General features: G+C 61.4%; 1 protein-coding gene across 1 annotated transcript in view; it reads right to left on the minus strand.

Annotated features, from left to right (window-relative positions):
* Positions 1 to 24,585, minus strand: part of SLC12A7 (solute carrier family 12 member 7) — a 56,696-nt gene that overhangs the window by 13,766 nt on the left and 18,345 nt on the right. Inside the window, exons 2-18 of the mRNA XM_023195036.3 lie at positions 23,734 to 23,828; positions 23,117 to 23,239; positions 18,728 to 18,874; positions 18,135 to 18,189; positions 16,580 to 16,710; positions 15,018 to 15,259; positions 13,582 to 13,793; positions 12,690 to 12,857; positions 10,672 to 10,770; positions 9,979 to 10,036; positions 9,126 to 9,300; positions 8,027 to 8,145; positions 7,472 to 7,570; positions 6,712 to 6,831; positions 5,905 to 6,009; positions 5,036 to 5,204; positions 102 to 297 (exon numbers count right to left, since the gene is read on the minus strand). Of these exons, the coding sequence (XP_023050804.2) occupies positions 102 to 297; positions 5,036 to 5,204; positions 5,905 to 6,009; positions 6,712 to 6,831; positions 7,472 to 7,570; positions 8,027 to 8,145; positions 9,126 to 9,300; positions 9,979 to 10,036; positions 10,672 to 10,770; positions 12,690 to 12,857; positions 13,582 to 13,793; positions 15,018 to 15,259; positions 16,580 to 16,710; positions 18,135 to 18,189; positions 18,728 to 18,874; positions 23,117 to 23,239; positions 23,734 to 23,828 (2,313 nt within the window). The remainder of the gene's footprint in view (positions 1 to 101; positions 298 to 5,035; positions 5,205 to 5,904; positions 6,010 to 6,711; positions 6,832 to 7,471; positions 7,571 to 8,026; positions 8,146 to 9,125; positions 9,301 to 9,978; positions 10,037 to 10,671; positions 10,771 to 12,689; positions 12,858 to 13,581; positions 13,794 to 15,017; positions 15,260 to 16,579; positions 16,711 to 18,134; positions 18,190 to 18,727; positions 18,875 to 23,116; positions 23,240 to 23,733; positions 23,829 to 24,585) is intronic.

Below are 24,585 nucleotides of genomic sequence, written 5' to 3' on the forward strand. Positions count from 1 at the left end.
TGAGGGGACAGTGAGGGGATGCCGAGGGGACAGTGAAGGGACGCTGAGGGGACGAAAAGGGGACAGTGAGGGGATGCCGAGGGGCCGCCAGCCATACCTACCCACAAAGTTCTTCCAGGAGAAGGGGCTGTCCTCCTGCTTCCAGGATGCAGGCCAGGCCATGAGCACTGTGTTGTGCTTCAGGCCGCCCAGGCCGGCCGACTGGATCAGGTGGGACATGCCGTCCCGCAGGCTGGACGAGACCACCAGCTGGCAGAAACCCTTGGCCTTCTCTGCACTCATTAGGGACCGTATGTTCTGCGGGAGACAGGACAGGTTAGTGCTACGGCCCCCAAGAAGGAGTGGGGTGTGCAGAACCACACCCACCACCCACGGTGGCCAGAGCACCCCCACCACCTCCATGGACCCTGCAGGAGGGAAGGCCTGAAAGCTCAATGGTGTGCCGCGGTGCTCCAGGCCACTGTGTGCGTGTGCGCGTGCGCGTGTGTGTGCGTACTCACACACTGGGGAGAGACACGCAGAGCAGGTGCGACTGAGGCATGTGCAGGTGATGTGGAAGGCTGCTCTGCCACATAACGCCAGGCAGTTCTCTGAGGTGATCCACAACATCCTAGACCCACCCCCCACTTCACTTGGATTCTCTGGGGCAGGTTCATACACCTGGTGCCTCAGAAACACCTGAAAACGGGTCAAATTAGCAACTCTTCAAAGAGAGGCCATGGGGTCCAGGATGAAGCACCTTAAGAGCAATGGCGGTGGTGGGGGGGTTCGGGGGGGTCACTGCTGTGTGCATTCTCCTCCCGGGGGGGGGGGGGTCACTGCTGTGTGCATTCTCCTCCTGGGGGTGTCTGAGTGGCTCGACTCCACACGGGGGCCGCACAAGCGTGGCTGAGGGCCTGCCGCGCACTAAAGCCACATGTGTGTGGACACAGGCCTTCCACCCTCTGATCTTCACGCAACCTCAGGCCCTGGAACCCCAGGGCCTGCCCTGCTGGGTCTCAGCCTTGTGTGGTACCAGTGGCCCCTTCCCGCCTGATTCTCCCTTTTGGAGCAAACATGCCTCTCCCGGACTGTCCCCTGCTGCGTTCTGGGATAACCACTTCCTTGCTTACACAGATCTACAGACAGAGCAGTTCTGTCCAGGATGGACCAGATCCCACATTTCACTGGCTTCTGATTTGGATGCTTAGAGGATGAGATTTGGGAGCTCTGAGCGACAAGATTTATATGAGACTTGGGACTCAGCTGGTCTGTGCAGGGCTGAGACTTCGGGAGATGCTGGGATGGGGTGAACATACTGTACACGTGTATCAGATATGAATTTCAGGGCCCAGAGCGCAATTGCAGTGGGTTGAGTGGTGGCCCCCAAAAAGAGGATACCGACATCCCGGCCCCGGGAACCTGAGAATGCGAGCTTATTTGAGAAAACTGTCTCTGTGGATGCATTAAAGAACCTTGTAATTAAGTGATGATCTTGAGAGAGCATCCTGGGTCAGAGTTGGGCCCTGAAGCCACTGACAAATGACCTTACAGGATGAAGGCAGGAAGAACTCTCAGACTGGGAGGAGGCGGCTTCGTGCAGGAGTGGACAGAGGCAGAGGGACCGGCGCCCAGGGTCGCCTGGGGCTCCAGGAGCTGGAGGAGGCATGGGGGTCCTCCCAGGAGACTTTGGAGGCAGCGTGGCCTGTGGTCTCCTTCATCTCAGACTCCTGGGCTCCAGAAATGGGAGAGAACAGACGCCCTTTGCTGTGAGCCGTGTGGTCTCTGTCCCGTCACGGCAGCCCTGGGCCACTCGGAGACCAGAGCCACCACCTGCCTCCTTTGCCGAGATTCCAGTGGCCCCTACGTCAGCCTGACTGGTGTCCTCACCCCCTACCCTGGCTCCCACCTAGAGCTCCACCAGCCCTTCACACACAAAACACCACCCAATGTTCTCCCACAGCCCCGCTCCTCCTCGGGCACCCCACGCCCACACCCCACTCTCCAGATACCTCCACCTTCTGCCCAGCTGCCTGGGGCAAGACGGGACAGGGTGCGGGGCCAGCAGATATGCTCCTCTTTGAGACTTTCGCTTAGGTCAGGAAAGGCCTGAGCATGTTACCTAAGGGGCGCCAGCCAGCGAGCAGAGGCAGGGTCCCCAGCGAAGCAGAGAGCAGCTGGAGGTGGAGGCTGCGGGGTGGACACAGCGGCCCCTGGGCAGGAAGGCGCCAGGAAGCGCCTGCATCGGGGGTCACGTGGGAAGAAGGCAGGAAGCACGGGTGTTTCAGCAAAGGCCGCACAGCGGCCCCTTTATGCGGCTGCTTCTCATCCCCACGAGACCCCTCTGAGGGCAATTCAGGCTCTCTGTTCCTGGGCCCCCGTCTGGCCGGAGACCAGAGCCCAGGGAAAGCGCTGTTCAGGATCAACCAAGTTTGGACGCAGCCACTGGAGGGGCCCTAAGGGTCTCTAAGTGCTGGAGCCACGTCACGGGGCCCACTTCCCACATGACCAGCTGCTGTGTTCACCCCACGTGCTGGCTCCGAGGAGTCGGAGCTGGGGATCTCACCTCTCCTCTGGCCTCACCGTTGGGAAAACCACCTTGCAGGACTGCAGGGTTTCAGGAGGACGCGGCACTGCCCTGGCCTGGCAGGAACTCAGCACTGTGTCGGGGGACCCTGTTACTACAAGTCCCCGCACCCGCCCAGCGCGGCAGCCACAGAGGCCTCCATGCAGACAGACCTCAACCCGGAGGGCAACAGGCCCTTTACAAGTGGAGAGCAAGAACGCCAGTGCCTCAGGACCCCTTTCGTGCCAATCAGTGCCACACAGAACAGAGCACAAGGGCGTGCGTGAGCCTCCCTGGCGACTGCATGAGTCACGAAGCTGCACGCTTCTTAGAGAAAAGTCTATGCTTTACAGACTTGCTCAGGCCAGGCGCAGTGGCTCACACCTGTAATCCCAGCACTTTGGGAGGCCGAAGCAGACGAATTACTTGAGCTCAGGAGCTCAAGACCAGCCTGGCCACCGTGGCAAAACCCCGTCTCTACTAAAAGTACAAAAATGAGCCGGGCGTGGTGGTGGGCACCTGTAATCCCAGATACTTGGAAGGCTGAGGCAAGAGAATTGCTTGAACTCGGGATGTGGAGGTTGCAGTGGGCTGGGGTCGCACCATTGCATTGCAGCCTGGGCAACAGGCGAGACCCTGCCTCAATAAATAAATAAATAAAAACTAAAAAAAAAAAAAAAGATTTGCCCATATGTCTCTAATTTCACACTAACATAGCCACGATGGAGGAGAACACAGCTCCCCAGAGCAGTGCACCCTAGAGGCAGCCAAGGGAAGGTGGGGCCTGCAGCTGGCTCCAGCCCTTACCACCAACGCAGCTAAGTCACAGCCAAAGGCTCGCTGAGAGCAGCGGGGGCAGGGTGGGCTCGGTCTCCCATCGCGAGAGCGGGCTCCTGTCTGAGGCTGCCCCAGAGCCCCCAGCCGAAGGGCTGTCGGCCGGAGAGGATCTGGCTGTGAGCTGCATTAGGTGTGAGAGTGAAAGTGAGGGCAGCTCTTCCCATGGCAGTGAAGACTGTGGCAGAGCGTGGCAGGCCGTCCCGTCATCCCCCCAGTCACTGCAATCCCAGCCCTGTCCCTCATGTGCACAGATGCGCCTTCACACACCTCCAGGGAGGTCAGATGGTGCCAGGATTCTTAGAACCCACACCATCAGGGCAGTTCCAACTCCGGGATTCCTCCTAAGAGCATTCCAGCACGGGATAGGAAACACAGAAAGAGACATATGGGGACCAGGACTGTGAACATCCCCCCGAAAACCACAATACCTAAATCCACGGGTTCACAGTCAATAGCAGCTAACGCCTGAACCCGTGGTGAGCCATGATGCCACTGTCAGGGAAAGGGAAGGCCCAGAGCATCTCCTGTCTTCCCCGGAAAAGCGGCCCTGTGGAGCAGCCTGAGAGGGCGGCCGTCCATGTGGCCAAGGTGGCGAGAGGGGCAGGGGCCATTTTTTACCTCCACGGATCCTGGCCCTAGGGGTCACGCCACCTGAGGCTGCTACCGTCCACACGCCCACAGCCCCGCTGAGCTGCATTCCCACCCCTAGGCTAACCGGCCTGGATCTGGACGGGCCTCAGTGCGGCTGTGGTTGTGCAGAGAAATGGACAGCGGGGGCCGGCTGCAGATGCCTGGACACACCCACAAGACCCCAGTGGGGGCCGGACAGCAGGGAGCTGGCTCCCGACCCACAGGAAGGACAGAGGGGGCACCCGCATGGGAGGGCCTCAGGCACACACCACCACAACAGGCACTTTGTGTAGGCTCCACAGACTCCCACAGACACGAGGGGGAAGGAGGAGGCTCAAGGCGCTGGCAGCAGCCAGCCCTGCCTGGAAACGAGGCACCCCCGGCATGAAAATCATGCAGGTGGGCGCTTGGAAACTCCCCGTTTTAGCGAGAAATACAGAAGTAACTCCAGGTGGCGTGACGGGCCCCACAGGTTTTGACGGCGTCATAATTCCATTTCTGGACAGTGAGAAGCTTCCCATGAGAAGTTTGAAAATCAGAGAAATGAAGACATGAAGTCTCAGGCCCTGATGCCCTGGGGGAGCTGACTGTGGCAGCACGGTACACACCCAGGGCACTCACCCGTCCCTCCCCACAAAGCTTTGAGTGGGCAGAAATTCGGCCACCCACGGGCATCACGCTTACGTGGCCCCCAGTGAGCTCCAACAGCAGACAGAGACTGAGCTTGCAGCAGAACCATGACTGCGGCTCTGGACGGGAATCACCCATGGCGGGAGGACACGGTCCCAGGGTTCGCCCTTGGAAAGCTAACGGCCCTCAGCGCCTCCCAAGCGTCCCGGGGTGCGGCTGGCACTCCCAGGCCTCAGCACACCGCTCCGAGCTCAAAGCCACCGCCATGGCTGAAACACAGCAGCGCCATGCACAGCACCGTGTTGACACGTTACGATGAGGACATACCAGGGCGCGTCTCCTGTGTAGCCCGGGTGGGAAAGGGGCCCGGCCCCCAGACCCTGCCCTGCCCACCTCCTCGGCCCGCTGTGCCTCCATGTGCTTGTCCAGGTACGTCCCCTCCAGCACCGAGCCCACGATGGTCAGGCCCTTGCCGGCCTTCAGCTGCGATGTGAAAGACAGCAGGCGGGGGTGCTTCACAGCCTGCTCTGCGTCCAGGTTCAGCATCACCAGCACCTGGGGCCTGCAGCGGGGGGGGGTGGGGTGGCTGTTACCACGGCAACACTCACCCACGCACCCGCACAGGGCCCATCAACAGGGCAGGCGGGACGGCTGGGGCACGTGACACAGGTGGGACAGGTGACACAGATGGGATGGGGAGACATGTGACACAAGTGGGGTAAGTTGAACAGGTGACAGGTGAGACAGGCCACACAAGCCAGGTGGGACAGGCAGGGCCGATGGACAGGTGGGCACTAGCCAGGCAGGACAGGTGAACAGGCAGGTTAGACAGGTGGGACAGGTGACATGCTGGACAGGTGAGACAATGGCCCAGGACACATGCCGGAGGCCCCCGCCGAGACCCTGAGGGAATAATGGCCCAGGGCACTCGCCTGAGGCTCCCGCTGAGACCCTGAGGGGCAGAGGCTTCCTGCAGACCGCCTTTGCTTCAGCAGGAGCCACCCTCTCCCACCCCAAGCCCAGGGCTGTGCCAGCAGAGGGGCCGGCTCCCCACACCCCCACCCTGCAGCAGGGACACCACCGGTGCTCCAAGGCCCCCAGCTGTGCAATTCGCTTTGCACCAGGCAGTGTTCACATCCCAGACTGTGCCCAAGCGGCTGAAGGTAAGAGGCCCCTGAGACTCCAAGGTCCCCACTCAAAGGCCAACCTCAGAAACGGCTCTTCTGTGCATCTGAGGAACACGGAGCATGGGCGGTGCTCACCTCCAGTTCTTGGTGTGGGGGGGCCCGTGCTCCACACGCAGCAGGGCATAGCGGGCAGCGTTCAGGGACAGGCCGCGGATGCCGTCGCCCCACTCCTTCTCGGCACTGCGGGAAAGGAAGTGGGGGGCTTGTTCAGCCACACGCCTGGGGGCTTCTCTCCCACCTGGGAAAGAGGGGGACTTCTGGGGGCAGGTGAGTCAGGGCAAACAGGACCCCTGGGAAAAGTCCCTGGATAAGGAGGGAGGCCTCCGTGCCCACCCCTGCCCTCAAGGGAGCCCATCCCAGGAGCCACCGGGTCAGAGGGTGCCGTGGCCATGGAGGAAATGAGGTCTATGTCCAGCATGCGTGAGGTGCCTTCCTTGCAGGGTGGGGAGCAGGAGACCTGCGACAGGGAAGTGGCTGGACCCCAGGAAGTTGGCAGGTGCAGAGGGAGGGAGGGTGGGCGTGGGGCACGGGGAAGGACATCCGTGGCTGCCGAGCGAGTACAGGTACAACCCGGGGACACCTCACGAGACATTAGCAGGAAGAGTCAGCCACGGGCTCACCGCCTGCTGAGGACGGCACGAGACAAGAGCTCCAGGCTGGAGACACTGTCCACGAGGACAGGCACCTTGGCCTGGCTGGAGGCGGGAGGGTAACCCTGGCTTTCACAGCACAGCCCACCTGCACGTGCTCCCAGCTGCCCCCAGGACGGCACACGACATTCGGGCCCCAGGGAGGCCCCTCTAGGGACCTGCCCTGGGCATAGGGTGAGAGGGGCCTGCAATCCTGTGCGCCGGGTCCGTGAGCGGGGCTAACGGCGCTTACCCGCGGTACTCGATGTACTTGTAGATGCAGCCAGCGATGAGCATGGCGGAGAGCGCATAGTACCAGGAGCAGATGAACATCAGTGCCAGGCACAGGCTCATGCCCAGGAAGGACAGGGTCCTGGGGGCGGGACAAGTGGCTCAGGGGTGGCCTGACACCACACGGACACTGGCCCTCCCTCAGTGAAACTCTCTGTTAACACCAGGAAAACAGTCACTGATGCCTGACGACCATGCCTGCACGCAACCACCTCTGAGGTGTGACGTGGCTCCCTGGGCCCCTGTGGAAGCCGCTACTCCAAGACCCAGTACACAGCTCCAGCTCCCAGCGTGCACACAGCACCTTGGCTGTGCACGCAACACCATGGCTGCAGCATCCACCCAGCGCCTGATTCCCGAGGAGGGGAGTTAAGAAGACCCACAGCCCTGATGGAATATGCCCCAAGTCTGGGAGGGCCGGCTGACCACGGGAGGTACAAGGCGCACACAGACACCTGGGCATCCTCGTAACTAGAGGACTTCCTCAGGTGCAGAGGCAAAGAGAGGCCACAGTCTCATCAGCTGCCCAGGGGCTTACTCCGCAAAGGAACAGTCAAGGACCCGCCTGGGGTCTCTAGGCCCAGGGCAGCTGGCCTTGCAGAGGGACCCAGTGTCCCAGCCTGCAGGGCTCCTGACACCCGTGCTGAGCGGCCTCCCCAGTGGCAGAGGCACCCAGTGTCCCCGCCTGCAGGGCTCCTGACGCCCGTGCTGAGCGGCCTCACCAGTGGTAGAACTTGAAGCGTGGACGCCAGTTGGGGGTACGTAGCAGGGTCTGCACGGCACAGGCCAGGTTCACGAACAGGTAGCACATGAGGAAGAACCTGCAGGGACGACCAGCCACTGACACGCGCCGGCTGGGCCCCTCCGAGCCCCCAGTCGCTGCCACCTGGGAGACCACCCTTGTCATCACTGTCCCTCCCACCTGCGTCTTGTCTCCCCATGTCTCTGTACATAAGCTGACTCAGACTGACTCCGAATCAGGCCCCCTCAGGCCCCAGCCATCCTGTGGCCGCCTGGTCCATCAAGAGATGGGCCATCGTCCCTTCCCCAGCAGCCATTTGTTCAGCCACACTGTCCCCGGCAGACCCTGGCCGGTGCCTGCTTGGAGGCCTGTGCACCTGCCTTCCCCGGCCCAACTCCCTTCCCGGCACGATCCTGACTGCCCACGGCTGGCCCTGCCTGTTCACTGATTGTCCTGAGCAGGGCCTCCCGTCCACACTGCCCCATGCTCCAGGCCCATACACCCAACCCCAGGTCCCCGTCCTGCGGGAGCTCACATGGAGAGGATCGGGGCCACGCTGTCCAGGGAGGCAATAAGGATGCCAGTTTCACAGATGAGGACCGTCAGCAACAGCGCCCATGTGGGCTCCCCGTTGGCCTTCCCGTGGCCAAACACCTGCAGGGAGAAGGGCAGGAAGATGGGGCAGATGACACCACCCTTTTAGGAGAGAAGCTGCAGACTGGTCAGGTCCAGCCTGGATGAGTCTTAAAGGCAAAGACCAGCAGACACCGCCTTTCACAGTAGGTCCCCAGGACATCACCCGGCTGGCCCGGGAAGAGGCCCTGACAAAGGGCTACAGCCCGGGAGGCTTCAGAGCTGTGTCTACACTGGGCTTGCCTGCAACCTGTGTGGCCTCAGCCCACCCCCCCACCTGCCTCAGTTTCCCCGACCACACAACACAGGACCAGCGTCTCCAGGGCACTCACGGTTCCCCAGACCCTGTGGTGACCTTTCTCATCAGGCCACCCTCACCTCCCAGAAGCTGAGGCCTACGGGGTCTGTGTGCCCGTTCCCTTCCCGGACACCACGCCCTAGGCCCGGCTGGGACTGACAAGATGCAACCACACAAAGGCCCTGTGGGTCGGCACCCTGCTGAGGGACCGGCAATGGGAGAGGACGGCTCTGCCATCCACAACTTTCCCACAGCTGCCCCTGGGCCCGAGTGGCAGGAGGAGCCATAACCGGCAGCTCTGGGCACAGCACACGGACAGGACCCAATGCAGGCGTCTGTGCCATCCTCAGAACAGCCACACACTCTGGCTGCAGGCTGGTGACGCCACCTCCCACGGGCTCAGCCACACAGAGAAAGGAGTGGCAGGCAGGCAGGGGGCTTCTGGCCAGACAGCAGACCAGGCAGCTCTGGACCCGAGGCTGTGGGCCCTCACAGCCGCTCCTGACACACCCGCGGCTGCGCTCTGCCCACCACCCACCTCCCACCACTCCTAGGCTCAGAGCAACGTCCGGGGCAGAACGACCACCACGGGGTCCAAGCTGCAGGCACGCGCCCCACACACGGCACCGTGAGGATCCCGCAGGGAAACAGAGCCCCAACCCTGACCTTCCAGGGTCACCTCCCCCGAGGACGCAGGGCTCACCTGCAGGAAGGGGATGATGCCGTCACGGGCAATGGCCTGCAGCAGGCGCGGCGCCCCCGTGAGGCTCTGCAGGCCGGCGCCGCAGGTGGAGAAGAAGGAGCCGATGACGATGACCCAGGGGGAGGGCCAGGCCAGCATGCCGATGACCAGGTTCCCCTGCAGGGCCTCCCCGAACCTGCAGGCAGCCGGGCGGGCGGTTTTCAGAAATGTGCCTAAATCAGACAAAACGTCTTCTCCCACCGAGGGGCCCGGTGTGGTGGGAGTGGCTCCTTGGAAAGCTGAGGCCTGGCCTCCTGTCCCTGTTGGCTGAGACCTCTCCCAGGCTCTGCCCGGCATGGCCGGAACGCTCTGGAGGGTCTTCAGTGGGGGAGGGGGTCCTGCTCACCTCAGGGTCGCTCTTGGGAGCAGGGAAGACCCAGCCTGGCATCAGCTTCAGTCAGGGACCACCCAGGATCCCCGGCGCCTTGGGGCTGCCAGACAGGCACGTCCCATGAGGATGCAGGGTCAGCGACGACCTGCCTGGGACCCCATTACTTCTCCACTTGGCAGCAGGGCTGAGGGGTCTCCCAGGGCCAAGCCTCACCCATCCACACCCCTGTGGCCTCCCCAGGAAGGGCCTGTGCCCCCAGCTGCATCAGGGCTTGGAGGTGGCTCTGAACGGTTCCCCAGGCTCTAGGCTCCAGTGGAAGAGACACACATCAGACCAAGGGGATCCCAACCCTGGGACCAGGACGGCTGCAGCTCTGTACACGGACATGAAGTCCCAGGGCGATGTAATTCAAAGTCGAACTCGTCCTCAGGAAAACCCAACTAGACGACAGGCTTTGCACGAAAACTGCAGATGGAAACGTACTTATCTCGTAAGACCACACCTTCGATGCAGGCCCCAAATAGCACAATGCAGGAGAGATCTATAGCTCCTGTCAAGGAAGGGCGGGTCCGCGGGTGCAGGGTCCTCAGGTACAGGGGGGTGGGGTAGGTGGGGAGACGTGCTGGCCAGCTGGCCCCAGGCTCCAGTGGGGCAGGGACCATTCTGCACCCCATCCCATCCCGGGCACGTCCTGTCCCCCGTGCCCTCAGCGCACCCTCCCGGGGCTCTGTCCAGCATCACAGAACAGGGCCCTGGGGTGGTGGAGACACACCTGGCCTGGTGCTTGACTGCCAGGGATCGGCAGGGTACCTCGCTGAGGGGACGATGCTCGGCTGGAAAGAGGCAGCCTTGGGATTGAGAAGCCAGAGGCCCCACGGGCCCAGCCTCCCGGTGGCACACACCACACACAGCTGCGCGTCACTGTCCACACGCAGCAGGGGGACTGCTTCTGTTTCATCTATGATCGCATCACACAGTGGCGAAGAAGCCGGGGTCCTGACAGCAGCCCCAGCCCCGTCTCCCAGGGAGGATGACGTGGTCAGAGCCCGGCCTAACCCGGGAAGTCACACGCCAGTGGCCGAGGGCGCAGCACTGAGCCGGGGGAAGGCATGGGGGCCTCCCCCCAGGCAGAGGCTGGAACCCACACCTCCCTCGCCTGCACCCCTCCAAGGATACAGATGAAAGACGTGGTCACTATGGCCAGGATGGTCCCCGTGGGGATGGACTTCTGCGCATCCTTGAGGTCCCCGGACCGGTTTGAACCCGCCATGATACCTGCGAACATGGAAGATGCTGCCAAGACCCATCTGAGGAGTCAGGGCCATGTGATGGTGGCCTCTGCCCAGGGAGCCGGGAAGGTGGTCTCTGGGGAGACCCCAAGCGTGAGCTGCTCCCGAGGCTGCAGTCCAAGCTCCACCGGCCCACGCTGCAGGACTGCGGCTGGGGGGACGCAGGCCCAGGCACGTTTACCTCTCCCCTGGACCCGAGGACAAGGCCTGACCCCAACACCAAACCCCATGCCCCCACACCCAGGGCTCCTCTGGAGCCTGCGTTAATCCCACGACCAAGGGTCAGCCCAGGGACGGTGTTGAGCAATGGCTCACAGGCCCCCAGGACCTAAGGACTTTTGGAATAAGACCCTGGAACGACTCAGAGCCCAGCCAGCCGGGCGGGCAGATGCTGTGACCCCTCCTGCTGCAGTGCCACACGGGCACCACCGTCCTCTAGGGAGCCACGGCCACGGGCATTTCCACACAATCGGCTCCCACAGAGCTCCAGGAAGCCGGGTTGGTGGTGGCCACTTGACACCCGGCTCAGTCCCATCCAAGGCACAGCCTGAAGCGCCCGTGCTCGGGGTGGCCTGGGAGGCGGCAGAGCGCACAGTCCGGTGCCGTGGACGGCAGAGACACCCGGAGCCACGCAGAGGCTCTGCCCCCATGCCCTCCACCCACGGCGCTGACAGCAGACGGACGGGGTAGGCTGGAGCAGAAGCACATGGAGAGGACCCCAGGCTGATCGCCCCCTCCACGGTGAAACGGGCCCACCTTCAGAGGGGGCGAGGTAAACACGAGACGCCAGGGCTGCGGCCAGGCCCTGCGGCTGACCCTGGCTCCAGGGCTTTGAGATGCGCTGAGATAAAGTCCAGGAGCAGACGTGGGAGGGACCGGAAGGGCAGCTACAGGCCACACAAGCAGCCAGCGCCAGTCAGGGGCATCCCGACAAGAAGGCCCAGTGGAGACAGCCGGGGGCGTGTGCGTGTGACTGGGAGAGCATGGGGCCTGGCCCCACCCCTTGGGGAACAACCAAGGGCCCAAACCCTGGTCGGAACAAGGCCCACTGTTTGAGGAGGACACAGAGGGCCGAGGTCCCCGGCCTCTGAGCTCACACTGAGGCCACTCCTAGGCGTCTCCTAATAGTGTGCCATGTATTCTCAGCAACCCTACAACAGCTTCTCCTGACACAGGCCTGCCCAGGCGAGCAACAGACAGGCTTCTTACAAATCCACCAGGACACAGAGCGGAGACCTCAGCCGCTTCCCCTGAGCCAAACAGGCAAGATAAGCAGGGGTAGCAAGGAACACACTAGAGAGAGAGAGACAGAGAGAGAGAGATGGGGGGAGAGAGAGAGAGACAGAGAGAGACACAGAGAAAGAGACACACAGAGAGAGACAGAGAGAGAAGGAGGAAGGGAGGGAGAGAGAGAGACAGAGAGAGAGAGGGAAAGGGGGAGGAGGAGAGAGGGAGACAGGAGGACAGAATGACAAAGACAGAGAAATGGACAGAGAGACAGAGGAAGGGAAAGATGGAGAGAGGCCGGGCGCAGTGACTCAAGACGCCTGTAATCCCAGCACTTTGGGAGGAGTAGGATGGCTTGAGCTCAGGAGTTTGAGACGAGCCTGAGCATGTGGGGAGACCCCCCTCTACAAAAAATACAGACATTTGCCGAACGTGGTGTCGTGTGCCTGGGGTCCCAGCTGCTCCCCCTCTACAAAAAATACAGACATTAGCCAGGCATGGTGCCGTGTGCCCGGGGTCCCAGTTGCTTGGCAGACTCAGGTGGGAGGAATGTTTGTGTCTAGGAGGTCGAGGCTGCAGTGAGCCGTGATCACCCCACTGCCCTCCAGCCTGGGTGACAGAGCGAAAAAGAGAAGGAGAGAAAGAAAGAGAAGGAGACGGCTGGAGCGGTGGGCTCACCGGTCACGGAGGGGAAGTAGATGCCAACCAGGAGGGTGAAGGAGGCCGCGATGTCGGTGAGCACATAGGGCAGCGTGCTGGCACGGCTCTCCTCTGCCACAGGCACCGAGGGCACACCTTTCTTCTCCACAAACGCCCCCGCGTGCGCGTACGTACTCCACAGGTTCTCTGCCGGACAAGGAAGATCCCATGGGTTTCTGGCACCTTCTGTCCAGCACCCACACCACGGGGCAGGCCACTCCCTGGCAGGTCCCACTGGTGGCCGGAGGGGAAGGGTCACAGCTTGCGCGCTGCAAGCAGGCTCCAATTCAAACAAGTTTTTTGAGACGGTACCTCTGGGAAAGCTACCTGTCTGCGTCTATAGAGGGAAGGTCAGCACTAAAGAGAAGCCTCACGTGCGTAACAACGTACTCCTGGAAAGCCCAGGCTTCCCGTCTCGGGTTCTGGAAAGCCCGGGCCTCCTCTCTAGGGTTCTGGAGCAGGTCTTGTTTACCCTGCCAGGGGTCCTTTTCCTCAAGCCCCTGGGGTGGGTCCAGGGCAGCCTCTCATCAGGGAAGGATGCACAGAAGGGGCGTCACCGCCCAGCCACCACTTCCTTACTAACACAGCAAGTTCCCCACACACGCTGCCAGGTGGCGGTGGAAATAAATCCACGGCTTTAAGACCAGCTTGCTGACCATGACAGAGGCCGTCTCCCCACCACACTGTGGCTTCTGTGGCTCTGCCAGGGGTGTGCACAGGGATCCCCAGGCTCATCAGCAGCTGCTGGGGAGGGGCTCAGCCAGGCAGGAGGAACTGGGGCCCTGAGAGTGACTCTAAGGTGACAGCGTCCACTGGGGCCAGCGCCTGCCGCCGCCACCCCCAGCCCCTGCTGCAACCCTGCAGGCCTCACCCAGGAAGACGCCGCTGGCCGCGCCCGGGATGCCCTGGATTTCGGTGACATTGTTCTGGATGAAGTACTCGTCACATGTGGCGCTGGGCTGGGAGCCGTTGCAGAAGAGGCCCCAGAGTGCAGAGGCGGCTGAGTTGTTGTGGGTGACGTAGGCCTTGACGCAGGCATCAAAGCTGCGCCGAGACAGCATGCGGTTCCCCAGGAGGCAGACGCTAGGGCGGGACAGGGAGGCACGGCCGTGTGCTGCTGCCGAAGTGGCTTTTACTGTCCCACCCGGCTCCTCCAATGGGCACCCGTGGGGTCACTCGCGAGTGGCTCCTGGCACCCTGCACCTCCCAAGACAGGAAGGCCACAGATCACGCGGGGAACTGGGCCCGAGCCAGGCTGCAGCAGGAACGCAAGGGTCACGGATCACGCCGGGGACCGGGGACCGGGCCAGGCTGCAGCAGGAATGCTGTACCGTACAGCCGTCCCCTCATCCATGGTTCGGCCACCCATGGTCCAAACATGCTTAACTGAAGTGTTCTAGACATAAACAATTCATATGTTTTCCACTGTGCAGTGGAAACCAGTGACGTGGAACCCAGCAAACCCCCCGTGCTGGCACAGCCACGCTGCAGTCGCTCCTGCCTGAGGCCCTCGGCGGTCCTGGCTGAGTCAGCTGTCACAATCTCAATGCCTGAGTCCAAGCCACCCTCCTGCCACGTCCCAACGGCCAAGAGCACAGGAGTGCCACCCCTGGTGTATAAACCAAGCCTGTGTGTAGAAAACAGTCTACACGGGGCCCCAGCTTCAGGCATCAGCAACAGGGTCTCAGGACGGGTACCCCAGGGGAAGGGCAGAACTGTGTTTCCCCTAAAACAGGCTCGCAGGGTTGCGGCTGCTCTGCCTCCCTCTGTTTTGAGGCCTCTATGAGGCTGTTCCTTCAGGGGCTCCCTCCACACGGAGACGGCGAAAACTTGGGAACCTCGAGGGGCTTGGCTGCTGGCCTTTCCTGGACCTGCTCCTGAGGGCTATGGCGGCCACTCCCATGTTCCAGGACCCTGGGCTGCCTCCCAGCTTCTCCTCCAAGAGGACAAGAAAGCCTCTCCAAGCACCTCTGGGAGGGAGAAGGGAGCCCACGACCCTCGGTGCCATCTGACCATGCTCAGGCTGCCGGCCACCCCTGAAACCTGCCAGACCCCTCACCAGCCCTCCTGCCACTGACGAGGGTCTTCACACTCAGACCCGGCCACGAGGATGCCTCGGCCCGCCTCACGGTTGGGTTTCCCATAATCCTCAGAACGAGCCCACAGGGGTTCCCGCCGCAGTCACACCCAGTCCCGCCCCTCGCGGGGACCTCAGCATCAAGGATGGTGGACCAGAGGTGGGCAGAGCCCATGGGACCTGGCCCCAGCCCCACACACCACCCACGGCTCAGAGGCCCCAAGACTCACGGGATGTCCGGGGGGTCGAAGGCAGACTTGATGACGCCGGCGTAGATGGCCAGGATGGACAGCACGACGCAGGCCAGGAAGACCAGCGCCAGCTTGTTGACGTACTTGACGCCCACGAAGACCACCAGGGCCATGAGCACCAGCGTGCACGTGCCATACACACGCATGTTGTGCAGCATGGCGGCCGCCTCACCACCCGCAGCCTCTGCCTGGAAGATGGCCGCACCCGGGGAGATGTACGTCTGCAGGGACAAGACGGGTTGGGAGGCCGTCCCCGGACAGAACTCCCCAATGCCCCCACCTCCTGCAAGCACCCAGCGCCACACAGGGGCCTCCTCCCAACAGGCGCTGGGGCCATCGGGAGGCATCCGTGCTGGACGGAGCCTGCGGGGGTCGGCGCATGGGCAGTGGACGGCCAGGGGCCTGCACGTTTCCCAGGAGCCACCCGGGCACCTGAGAGTAAAGCAACTTCAGGACCCAGGGCGGCCGCACGTCCATACTGAAAAGAAACACCTGCTAAGAGGAACGTAACTGCCGCCCAGAGAGCTCGGCCCATCCCGGCTGGACGTCCTGGACAAACAGTGGGTCTGACCACGCCGGCTGGGTGCAACCTCTGTCCCGCCCAAATTCAAGGGACGGAGATGTGAGACGGTGCTGCTCAGCTCCCTCAAGACCAGGACAGGACTGGGGTACAGTAGGCATGGATTGACACGGCACTCGTCCACACCAAAGGGAATCCGGGGAGTGCGGCAGCCATGGTGTCTTTGCAGCCATGGCACCTGGGGCAGGAAAGACCGAGGGGCATGGCCAGGCGACTCAGGGTGGGACAGGGGTGGATGCAACCCCACTGAAAGGTTTCAGAAACTTCTCGGCCATGTGGCTCTCTGCAGGAGCCCAGGAGGCCGGGAACCAGGTCTGGCAGCGGAGGGAGGGGCAGAAAGACGGGACGGGGGCTCAGGTGGGCGTCTCTGAAGCCCTGCGGGGACGGCGGGTTTCAGAAGCTCAGTAGGAAGGGTGGTGCCCAGCGGCCAGAGAGGGCGGTTCCTGTCCCCACGAGGACCAAGGAACTCAGGCCACAGCTCTCAGCTGTGCTCAGGTGATGTGGGGCGTGCTTTGAGCCTGTTTGGGGAAGGTGATGACATCACCTGGCCGTACAGTGCTGGGCTCCGTAACCCTCGGCCAAGTGCCCAAATCAATCAGGCAGGGAAGGGGCTGGGATCCTGGCAAGAGGTTCTTCTAAGCCGAGTTCCAACCCTGTCCCTAAAACAGCTCAGACTGCAGGGCCGCACCCACGCGGGGCTCAGATCTACAGCCCAGACATCTACCCAGCTCAGGCCAGGCACCCCTCACGGAGGGCGGCAATGGTGCTCAAGGGGGACCCAGGTCGCTGCGGAGTGGACGATGCCCGACGGCTTCCGCCAGGGAGAGCCCAGGGGCAGCCAGGGCAGTGGGGTCAGGATGGCTCAGTGTGCTGTGTGTGCCACAGAGTGGGTCAGGCAGGGCCCCTTGGCGTCCTGCCGCAGACTATGGGGTGGGGAACCCTTCCAAAGCAGCACGCTCACCAGAAAAATCTCGATGGTCCCCAGAATATACATGGCCCCTGCGAACGTCGTGCCCAGGTAGAAGCAGAGGCCGACAGCGCCTCCGAACTCGGGTCCCAGCGAGCGCGATATCATGTAGTAGGAGCCGCCAGCTGCGGAGACACAGGCAGTGGCCACGGGTCAGGGGCGCGCTTGGACGCGGACTTGAGGTGCGGTCTGCGCTGTCGCTCATGAGTGAAGGAGGGCCTGTCTCTGCGAAGGCAGCGTATTTGCCCACCGCAAAGCAGCACATGAAGACGCCTGGCTGCCACAGTAAACGCTCCCCTCCCGAGGCTCGGCACACGTTCCACACCGACCGTGCTCCCATGGACATGAGGACCAGGTGAGGTCAGGGGCACGAGGCCCCAGCAGGTCCAGGAAAAAGGCCTGCGTACATCAATGGCAGCCCCAGCCCCCACTCCCACTACGTTTGGCTTATTAAAAAGGCAAAAGAGAAACCAGGATGTTCAGGAGTTCTCTGGTACACCGTGAACCACGCAGCGATCGCTGACGGGAAAGCCGGGAGCGGCCCCGGGGTTGCCTGGAGAACGCGGCTGTCCCTGCTCTGAGCAGTGCGTGTGGCATGAGGAAGGGGCCCTAACGGATGCAGTCATCGAGAAGTAGAGACTGGTCCCCTGGCTGCTGAGGGAGACCCCCGGTGAGGGCCCTTGTGCTCTCCTGTGGCCGGGGAAGTCTGCTGAGCACCACGCAATGCCCCCATGGGGGTGGGGGCCAGCTGCGTGAGGACTGGTGCTGAGCAAGTCCGGCCGTTAACACGCGCAGGACACGTGCACTAGGGAGCAGACGTGGCATCATCTCAGTTCACTAGTTATTAAGTGTTGTAATTTATTACTCATTAACAGTATCATCTCGGTTCACCAGTTATTACGTACTGTAATTAATTTATTACTAATTAACATCATCTCAGTTTACTAGTTATTTACGTAATTACTAATTAACAGTATCATCTCAGCTCACTAGTTATTACGTACTGTAATTAACTTATTGCTAATTATCATCTCAGTTCACTAGTTATTACGTATTGTAATTAATTTATTGTTAATTAACATCATCTCAGTTCACTAGTTATTACGTATTGTAATTAATTTATTGCTAATTAACGTCATCTCAGTTCACTGCTTATTACGTATTATAATTAATTTATTACTAATTAACAAGGTCAGGGCAGCGTTTTGTCTTCACCTTCCCTCGTGAGACACAGGTTCCAAGAACTCAGCCTATGGCACCCGCCGGGTTATAGGCGTCACTGGAATCGCCCATGCCTCCCCGTCCCCAGCCCGCTGCCCGGTGGGCACTGCCTACCCTGGCAGGAGACGGTCACCACGCAGCAAAATGGGGAAGAAAACCAAACAGCCGTGACCTCACAGCTCAAACGCCAGAGGAGCCAGTGGAGAACACACAGAAGGCCTGGCAGTGACCCCTAGGCAGCCCCTGGCCCTGCCTCGCGGAGCGGCCTCCTCCCAGTTCCCGTGCGGCAACACCCCGACTCCTCTAACAGGACTCAGGCACCCCTTACCTGGCACCACACCGTTGGTAGCGATCGCACTCATGGAAATGGCAGTCAGCATTGTCTGCAGAAAGACAGGCGGCCGTCTGAGGAAAGCCTTTCAAGAGCCTGCGGCATCGCAACACTCCCAAGGCAGGGTCTACGGCCTGGCTCCCACTGAAGGTCAGCCCCCCAACTCCAGGGCTCTCCATCTCAATGGAGTGGCTGGAAAAACAGGACCCGGAGGCTCCCGGGCACCAGACATGCAGTGTCCTGGTTCCCACCCCTTTCCCTATGACAAGGACCCAAGGTCCTTCCAAACTGGAGGTGATGTCATCAAAACACAGGGTGTCCCTTCCCTTGGAAACCTCAGCCCCCTGAGGCCACCCCACAACACCCACCACTGGCCGAGATGCCTTTCCGCAGACACTGGTAAATGAGGTGGCAGCGCCAATCAACACGCCAGCGCTAACCCCGGCCAGTGCGGCGTCTCATCCCCGCAGCTGCCCCGGCTCTCGTGGAGGAGACGGTGCTAAACAACCTCTACACGGCTGTCTGGGGAGGGCCCTACTGTCCAGCTGCCCCCGCCTGAAGGCACAGCCACGCTGGCCGGGCAGACTCACGCAGGTGCAGCACATGGCCACGATGAGGAAGGACTCCAGGACACCAGCCACCCCCACGATCCACGTGAGGCGCAGGAAGAGGATGACGCCCAGGATGTTCTGCAGGCACGGCAGGTAGACGCCAATGAAGGTGCCCATGCGCGGAGCCTGCGACGGAACACAGTGTGTGCCGGGGGCTCGGACCCCACACCCGAAGATAGCCCCCTCCCCAGGCTGCGCTCAGGCCCTGGGCAGGTAAAGTGGCCGTGGGGGCAGGAAGGGGCAGAAGGTGACTGGAGGGAACAGGAGTCCGTCCTGGAACAGACGGAGGCTCAGAGAGAGGCCCAGGGCTGGAACCCCTGACCATCCTGGGGCGGGGGCTTAGAGGAGGGGAGCAGAACCACATGGTTGGCAGAGAACCAAGACGCAGTTGCTCTGCTGTGCCTCCCCGACGGAGGGGAACCTGTTACGCTGGAAAAGTTATGAGAAAAACAAGAGGGAGAACAAGAGGACCATTCCCTGGATGGCTCAGGGCCTCAGACCTGACACCCTGGGAGAGCCTGAGACTTCGGGAATGGAAGCAGAGCCGGCGGAGGGATGAAACGGCTACTGCCCATAAAGCTAAAAAAAATTAAATTAAATTAAAAAAAAATAAAATCCACAGCTCAGCATTGGCCCAGGTCACCACAAGATAACAGCAAAGGTTCAGATATCCACCCTGGGGCCACCCTGCCTGCCCCAGCATGGAGCAGGCAGCCCGCTTCAGACACCTGTGCCAGAGAGGGGGATACACGCCGTGGCCCTGAAGAAACCCGCATGGGCAAGGATCAGCAGCACAGCCAGAAGCAGGTCAGCGCCTGCGAGGCAGACCCCCTCCCACTCAGGACAGGCCAGGCTGGGGCAGAAGTTTCAGCTCTGTCCCCATTGCCTGCTCAGCCCCACTCCTGCCATGAGCAGGGGCACATGGCTCGGCCTGGAGGACGGCTGGCCCCAGCACAAGGTGACGTTTTAACAGGAAAACATCTCAAGGTCAATACGGAAAAGGGGGAAGGTTTTCTTTGAAGACACTTCCTGTGAACAATGGCCACGGTGCAGATCAGAACAGGCTCCGTGTGGAGGCTGAGGGGGTTCAATCCTGGGGTTCACACAGCCCAGGCCTGGGGATGGGGCCGGCTGCCCGGACGGGAACAGGGAACCAGGTGATGGACAGCTCCCAGGGAAAGCACGCTTAGCACCACACCACAAAAGCAAACCGGGCGGCTTCCGGGGTCATTGTGCTGGAACGCCTCCCACAGACAGGCTGAGTCCGGCTCGGCGGAGATCTAGGGCTCCACTGACTTTAGGACCCTGGGGAAAACCATTTAAGAGCGCAGCCCGGAGCATGGGAAGCCCTGGCTCTGAGAGCCTGGGGGATGCACTTGGCTCCCTGAGCTTGAGGCGGGGAGCAGCAGGGGAGCAACTTGCTTGTGACAGGGGCCCTGAAGAGGAGCGGGTGACGGGGCCGGGGGCCGCTGCCGGGCCCTCCAAATCTGGGTACACCTTGTTCTTGGTGCAAACGACAGAAGTGGTGGGAGATGGAGGAGAACCGGCTTTGGGACATTTTCATGGGATAAAACTGAGAACCCAGGGCAGGGGTGACAGCAAGGCTCTGGGGACAATTGTTGCTGTGACTTCACAGCAAGGCTTCAGCTAACGCAGGAGCCGACAGGCAGAGCTCCAGGCAGAGACGCCGTCCACACAGGGGGCCCTGCCCTCCAGGCTCAGCCTCAGATCCCACGGCCCCGTGACAGGCGAGTCAGAAGCGAGTCTCTGCCAAAGGCGGGGATCCTGACTCCTCACGAAAGGGCATGGCTGGCCTTGGCCTCTCAGTTCGCGCCTAAAAGGCAACTTATAAGGCCCAACTCGACCCAGTTTCAGGCGCAGGAGGCTGGAGATGTCTGGGCCCTTGAAAAGGCTCCTTTAATGGGAGCAGGTCTGCTGTGGACGAGCCTCTGAGCCTGGCCAAAGAGGACGAGGGGCAGCCCCTGCCCTTCCACCCCGGGACCCAGCCACAGTCCCCACAGGGAGCTGAAGGATTCACTGTCGGCCGAAACCTGCCATCATCACACAACAGGCCTGCTGGGGTCACGGGCCCTGGTCCCTCCCCGACGGAAACGCAGGCTGCACCAGCCTCGAGCACCTGCATGTTGACCCCGAGGGACAGAGGCCTGAGAGCCACCGGCCTAGGGGTAGGGTTGCCAGGGAGGGCCGGGGAGAGCCCTCCAGGTGGGAACCTCCTGGACCCTGGCCCACAGTGTGCCGTGAACAAACGCACCTGCCTGGACATTTCCCTCATGTCTCAGTACCAAGTAGGGTGAGAGAAGCTGGGGTGTGCTCTCTATGGGCACCTCATGGCAGGCTGGGCTCCACCAGGCAGAGGGGTTGGAGCTGGGTGGCCAGGTCAGTGGTGTCTGAGCCCAGCCGAGCTGGAACTGAAGCCGGTTCCCGGAGCACTCGGACCAGGCCCGTGGGAAGGCACCTGCTCTCTGGAGAAGGCTAACATCTTCCTAGACACAAACTCCAGCACGCAGGCAGACAGAGAAGGCCTGTCGCTCCGGAGTTTTGGTGCCAGAGCAGCAGCCTGAGCCCATGAGGCCTCAAGGTAGCGCCCAGCCTGCATGAAACCCCAGAAAGGTGCTGAGTGCTGAGCCTGGCATGGCAACACCCAATTCTGCAGCGTCCACGTGCAGCAGTGATGGCCCCACCCCAAGGGCTGGCCGAGCTATGGATAGGCCGGGCGGCCACAGGCTCCGCCAGCCGGGAAGGGCCCAGCAGGGGAATCACAAAGAGGTCCAGAGATGCAGCTTCCGAAGAGGCCGCTGCCCTGTCCTGGGACAACAGCCAGGGCTGAGGGCCCTCATCAGGCCAGGCCCCATCCCGAGGTGGCCACACGGTCACGTCCCTCACTTGTCTCTGGTTACTTCAACCCCAGAGTGACGCTTCTCAAAAACAAAACCAAGTGTCTTCAGGTATCCTGGAAATGCAGTATTAATTCCATTGTGTTTACGGTAAAAGGAAGGAAAGAGAAATCTTCAGGGGCCTGACTTCCCGATCGCTGTGTGGGACCCAGGTCAGCTGAACACTGGATACTAGCAGGAGGCGCTCAGGGCTGGCGCCGACGCAAAGCACAGAGCCCAGGCTAGGCAGATGCAGGGAAGGGCAGGGGGCCAGCTGAGGGACGCCCCACTTGGTGGAGGTCAGAGCAGGGGGGGCCACCCTCCCTGGACCTGGTGGGCGCCCAGTTCAGCACCTCCTTCTTTCCTGCTCACTGGCCTCTACCTGGTGCCACAAAACCCTCCCTCCTGAGAAGATAGGGGTCTCCTGAGAGTATTTCTAGAGTTAGAAAGTTAGGGAAAATAATAGGGGAATTTAAAAATCATCCTAAAAGTCCAATGTACACCCTTAGCTGTCTGCCGAAGGAGCAGGGCACAGGCTCAGGGCTGACTCAGGAAATGACAATTTTGTGTCAAGACTGGGGGAGGACGTCGCCTGGCTTCAGAGCGGGGCCTGCACTGCACAGTTTCCTTCGGTGGATTTTTTGTTTGTTTTTTGTATCTTATGATTCTAAAGCAATGCACGCGTATTTGGAAGATTTTAAAAGCGGAGGGAGTTGAGAAGAAACTGAGCCACCTGTTGCGCCCCCACAGCGAGGACACCGTTTGTTTCATCTGCCCATGAGACTTTTCCCAACATGGGTCCAGGGTCTTTTTCGCCTGTGAGCGTCACTTCAGGGCGTCAGGCCTCAGGGTGGTTCTCAGGCAACCTGTCTGCGCAGGGGACAGCAGAACCCTCCCGAGGATGCTCAAGGGGTTTCCACACCTCGTCGCCCACAGAAACCACCCAAGGGAAAACGTTCTGCAGAATCCCCACTGCACCCCCCTCGTTTCCTAGGACGGATTCCTGGAAACAAATCCTCAAGGAATAAAACTGCAGGGAAAATGCTACCAGGCTAAGTGTCCTGGACAGGAAACGAAAAGGAGGGTGGCACCCCGGGAACACGGAGGCCACAGCACCCTCTGGAAGGGGCCACGTCCCAGCTTCTCGGAACCATTCAGACTTCTCTCCACAGCAGGGGACAGGGACACTCCCGCAGAATGAACAAAACACCCCAAGCTCATTTCTCGACAGGGAACCCGGCCGCCCAGCTGTGTGGGGGATGTCACGCTTCCCCGGACAGTGGAGAGGGAAGAGGGCTGGACCGGAGCTGCAGGGCAGGCACCATCGAGTCCTCCCAGGAAGAAAGGGCTGGACGTGGCCACGACACTATTGCTCAGAGCAACTCTTCTGACAAGCAACTGCTTTGCCGGTGTGATCTGACCTACCAGGACACATGGGGTGGGGACTGGGCGGGCATGGGCATGGCAGCAGTACCTTGGCCTCGCGCCGGCGGCTCTCCTCATCCTCCTCATGCTCCACCACGCCCTGGCTCAGGTTGGTGTAGTTGGCCAGCTTGTTGAGCAGTGAGGACACCATGGGGTTGCTGTCCATCTCCTCCTGTGCAGCGTGGACATGGGTCACAGGCGGCCCTCACCTTGCCGTAGGCCCCCCGGGCTCCCTCCCCATGTTCAGGTTGTGGAGCTCAGGCTCTTGCCCGGTCCTGCGCCCCTGGGTCTGAAGCCAGCCAGAGAGGCCTGGACACCTGAGCGGCAGGTCTGAGTCTGAGGCCAGGGCTCCAGGCCTCACTGAGTGGGACCACCCGCCCACGGCAGGGACCCCAGGATGTCCAGCACTCAGCAGCTCTGAGGGGTTCCCGTGGGGCTGGAAAACCCTCGATCCAGGAAGGACCCCAGAAGGCACCAGTTGAGGACCACATTCCAGCTCAGGTGCAGGACTGGGTCCCCTCCATGGCCTTTGGGACAGGGAGGCCCCAGTTCCTTCCACGTGGTGTCCAGTCCTGTGGGAGGCCCCGGCCTGGGGGCCCCCAGGGGCTCCTTTACTTTTCCACATCAAAGCAACGGCCCTGGCACCTTCTTCTTCTAATAAGTTACCTCGAAAAGTGCCATGTTCTTCCCTTCAAAGAAACTCTCCTGTTCCGCCTCAACATTGTTGAGGAATGGGCTGTTTTCTCTTGGATTTCCATCTCCTGGTGAGGGAAAAACAGTTCAGAGTCAGCTTAGAAGGAACTAAAAGCAAGCACAGAAGGCCAACTGCAGATCCTGCACGGTGGGCCCTGGTCCCCACCAGCTGTCACCTCCAAACCGTAGCTAAGGGTGACACTACCCCTTCCTTCCACATATCTGTGTTCCAAAGAAAGGGGCACTTCCCAGGGTGCACGCTAGTCCCAGGACACACGCTAGCCCCAAGGGCACACCCTAGCACCAGGACACACGCGACTAGTCCCAGGACACACGCTAGTCCCAGGGCACACGCTAGTCCCAGGACACACGCTAGCCCCAGGGCACATGCTAGTCCCAGGAAACACGCTAGTCCCAGGGCACACGCTAGTTCCAGGACACATGCTAGTCCCAGGACGCAACTAGCCCCAATACACATGCTAGCCCCAGGGCACACGCTAGCCCCAGGACACACGCTAGTCCCAGGACACATGCTAGCCACAGGACACACGCTAGCCCCAATGCACACGCTAGCCCCAGGACACACGCTAGCCCCAGGGCACACACTAGCCCCAATGCACACGCTAGCTCCATGACACATGCTAGCCCCAGGGCACACGCTAGCCCCAGGACACACTCTAGCCCCAATGCACACACTAGCCCCAGGGCACACAGTAGCCCCAATGCACACACTAGCCCCAATGCACACACTAGCCCCAATGCACACGCTAGCCCCAATGCACACACTAGCCCCAAGGCACACGCTAGCCCCAATGCACACGCTAG

This window comes from Piliocolobus tephrosceles, chromosome 4 (genome assembly GCF_002776525.5).
Source record: "Piliocolobus tephrosceles isolate RC106 chromosome 4, ASM277652v3, whole genome shotgun sequence".
Taxonomy (NCBI): Eukaryota; Metazoa; Chordata; class Mammalia; order Primates; family Cercopithecidae; genus Piliocolobus; species Piliocolobus tephrosceles.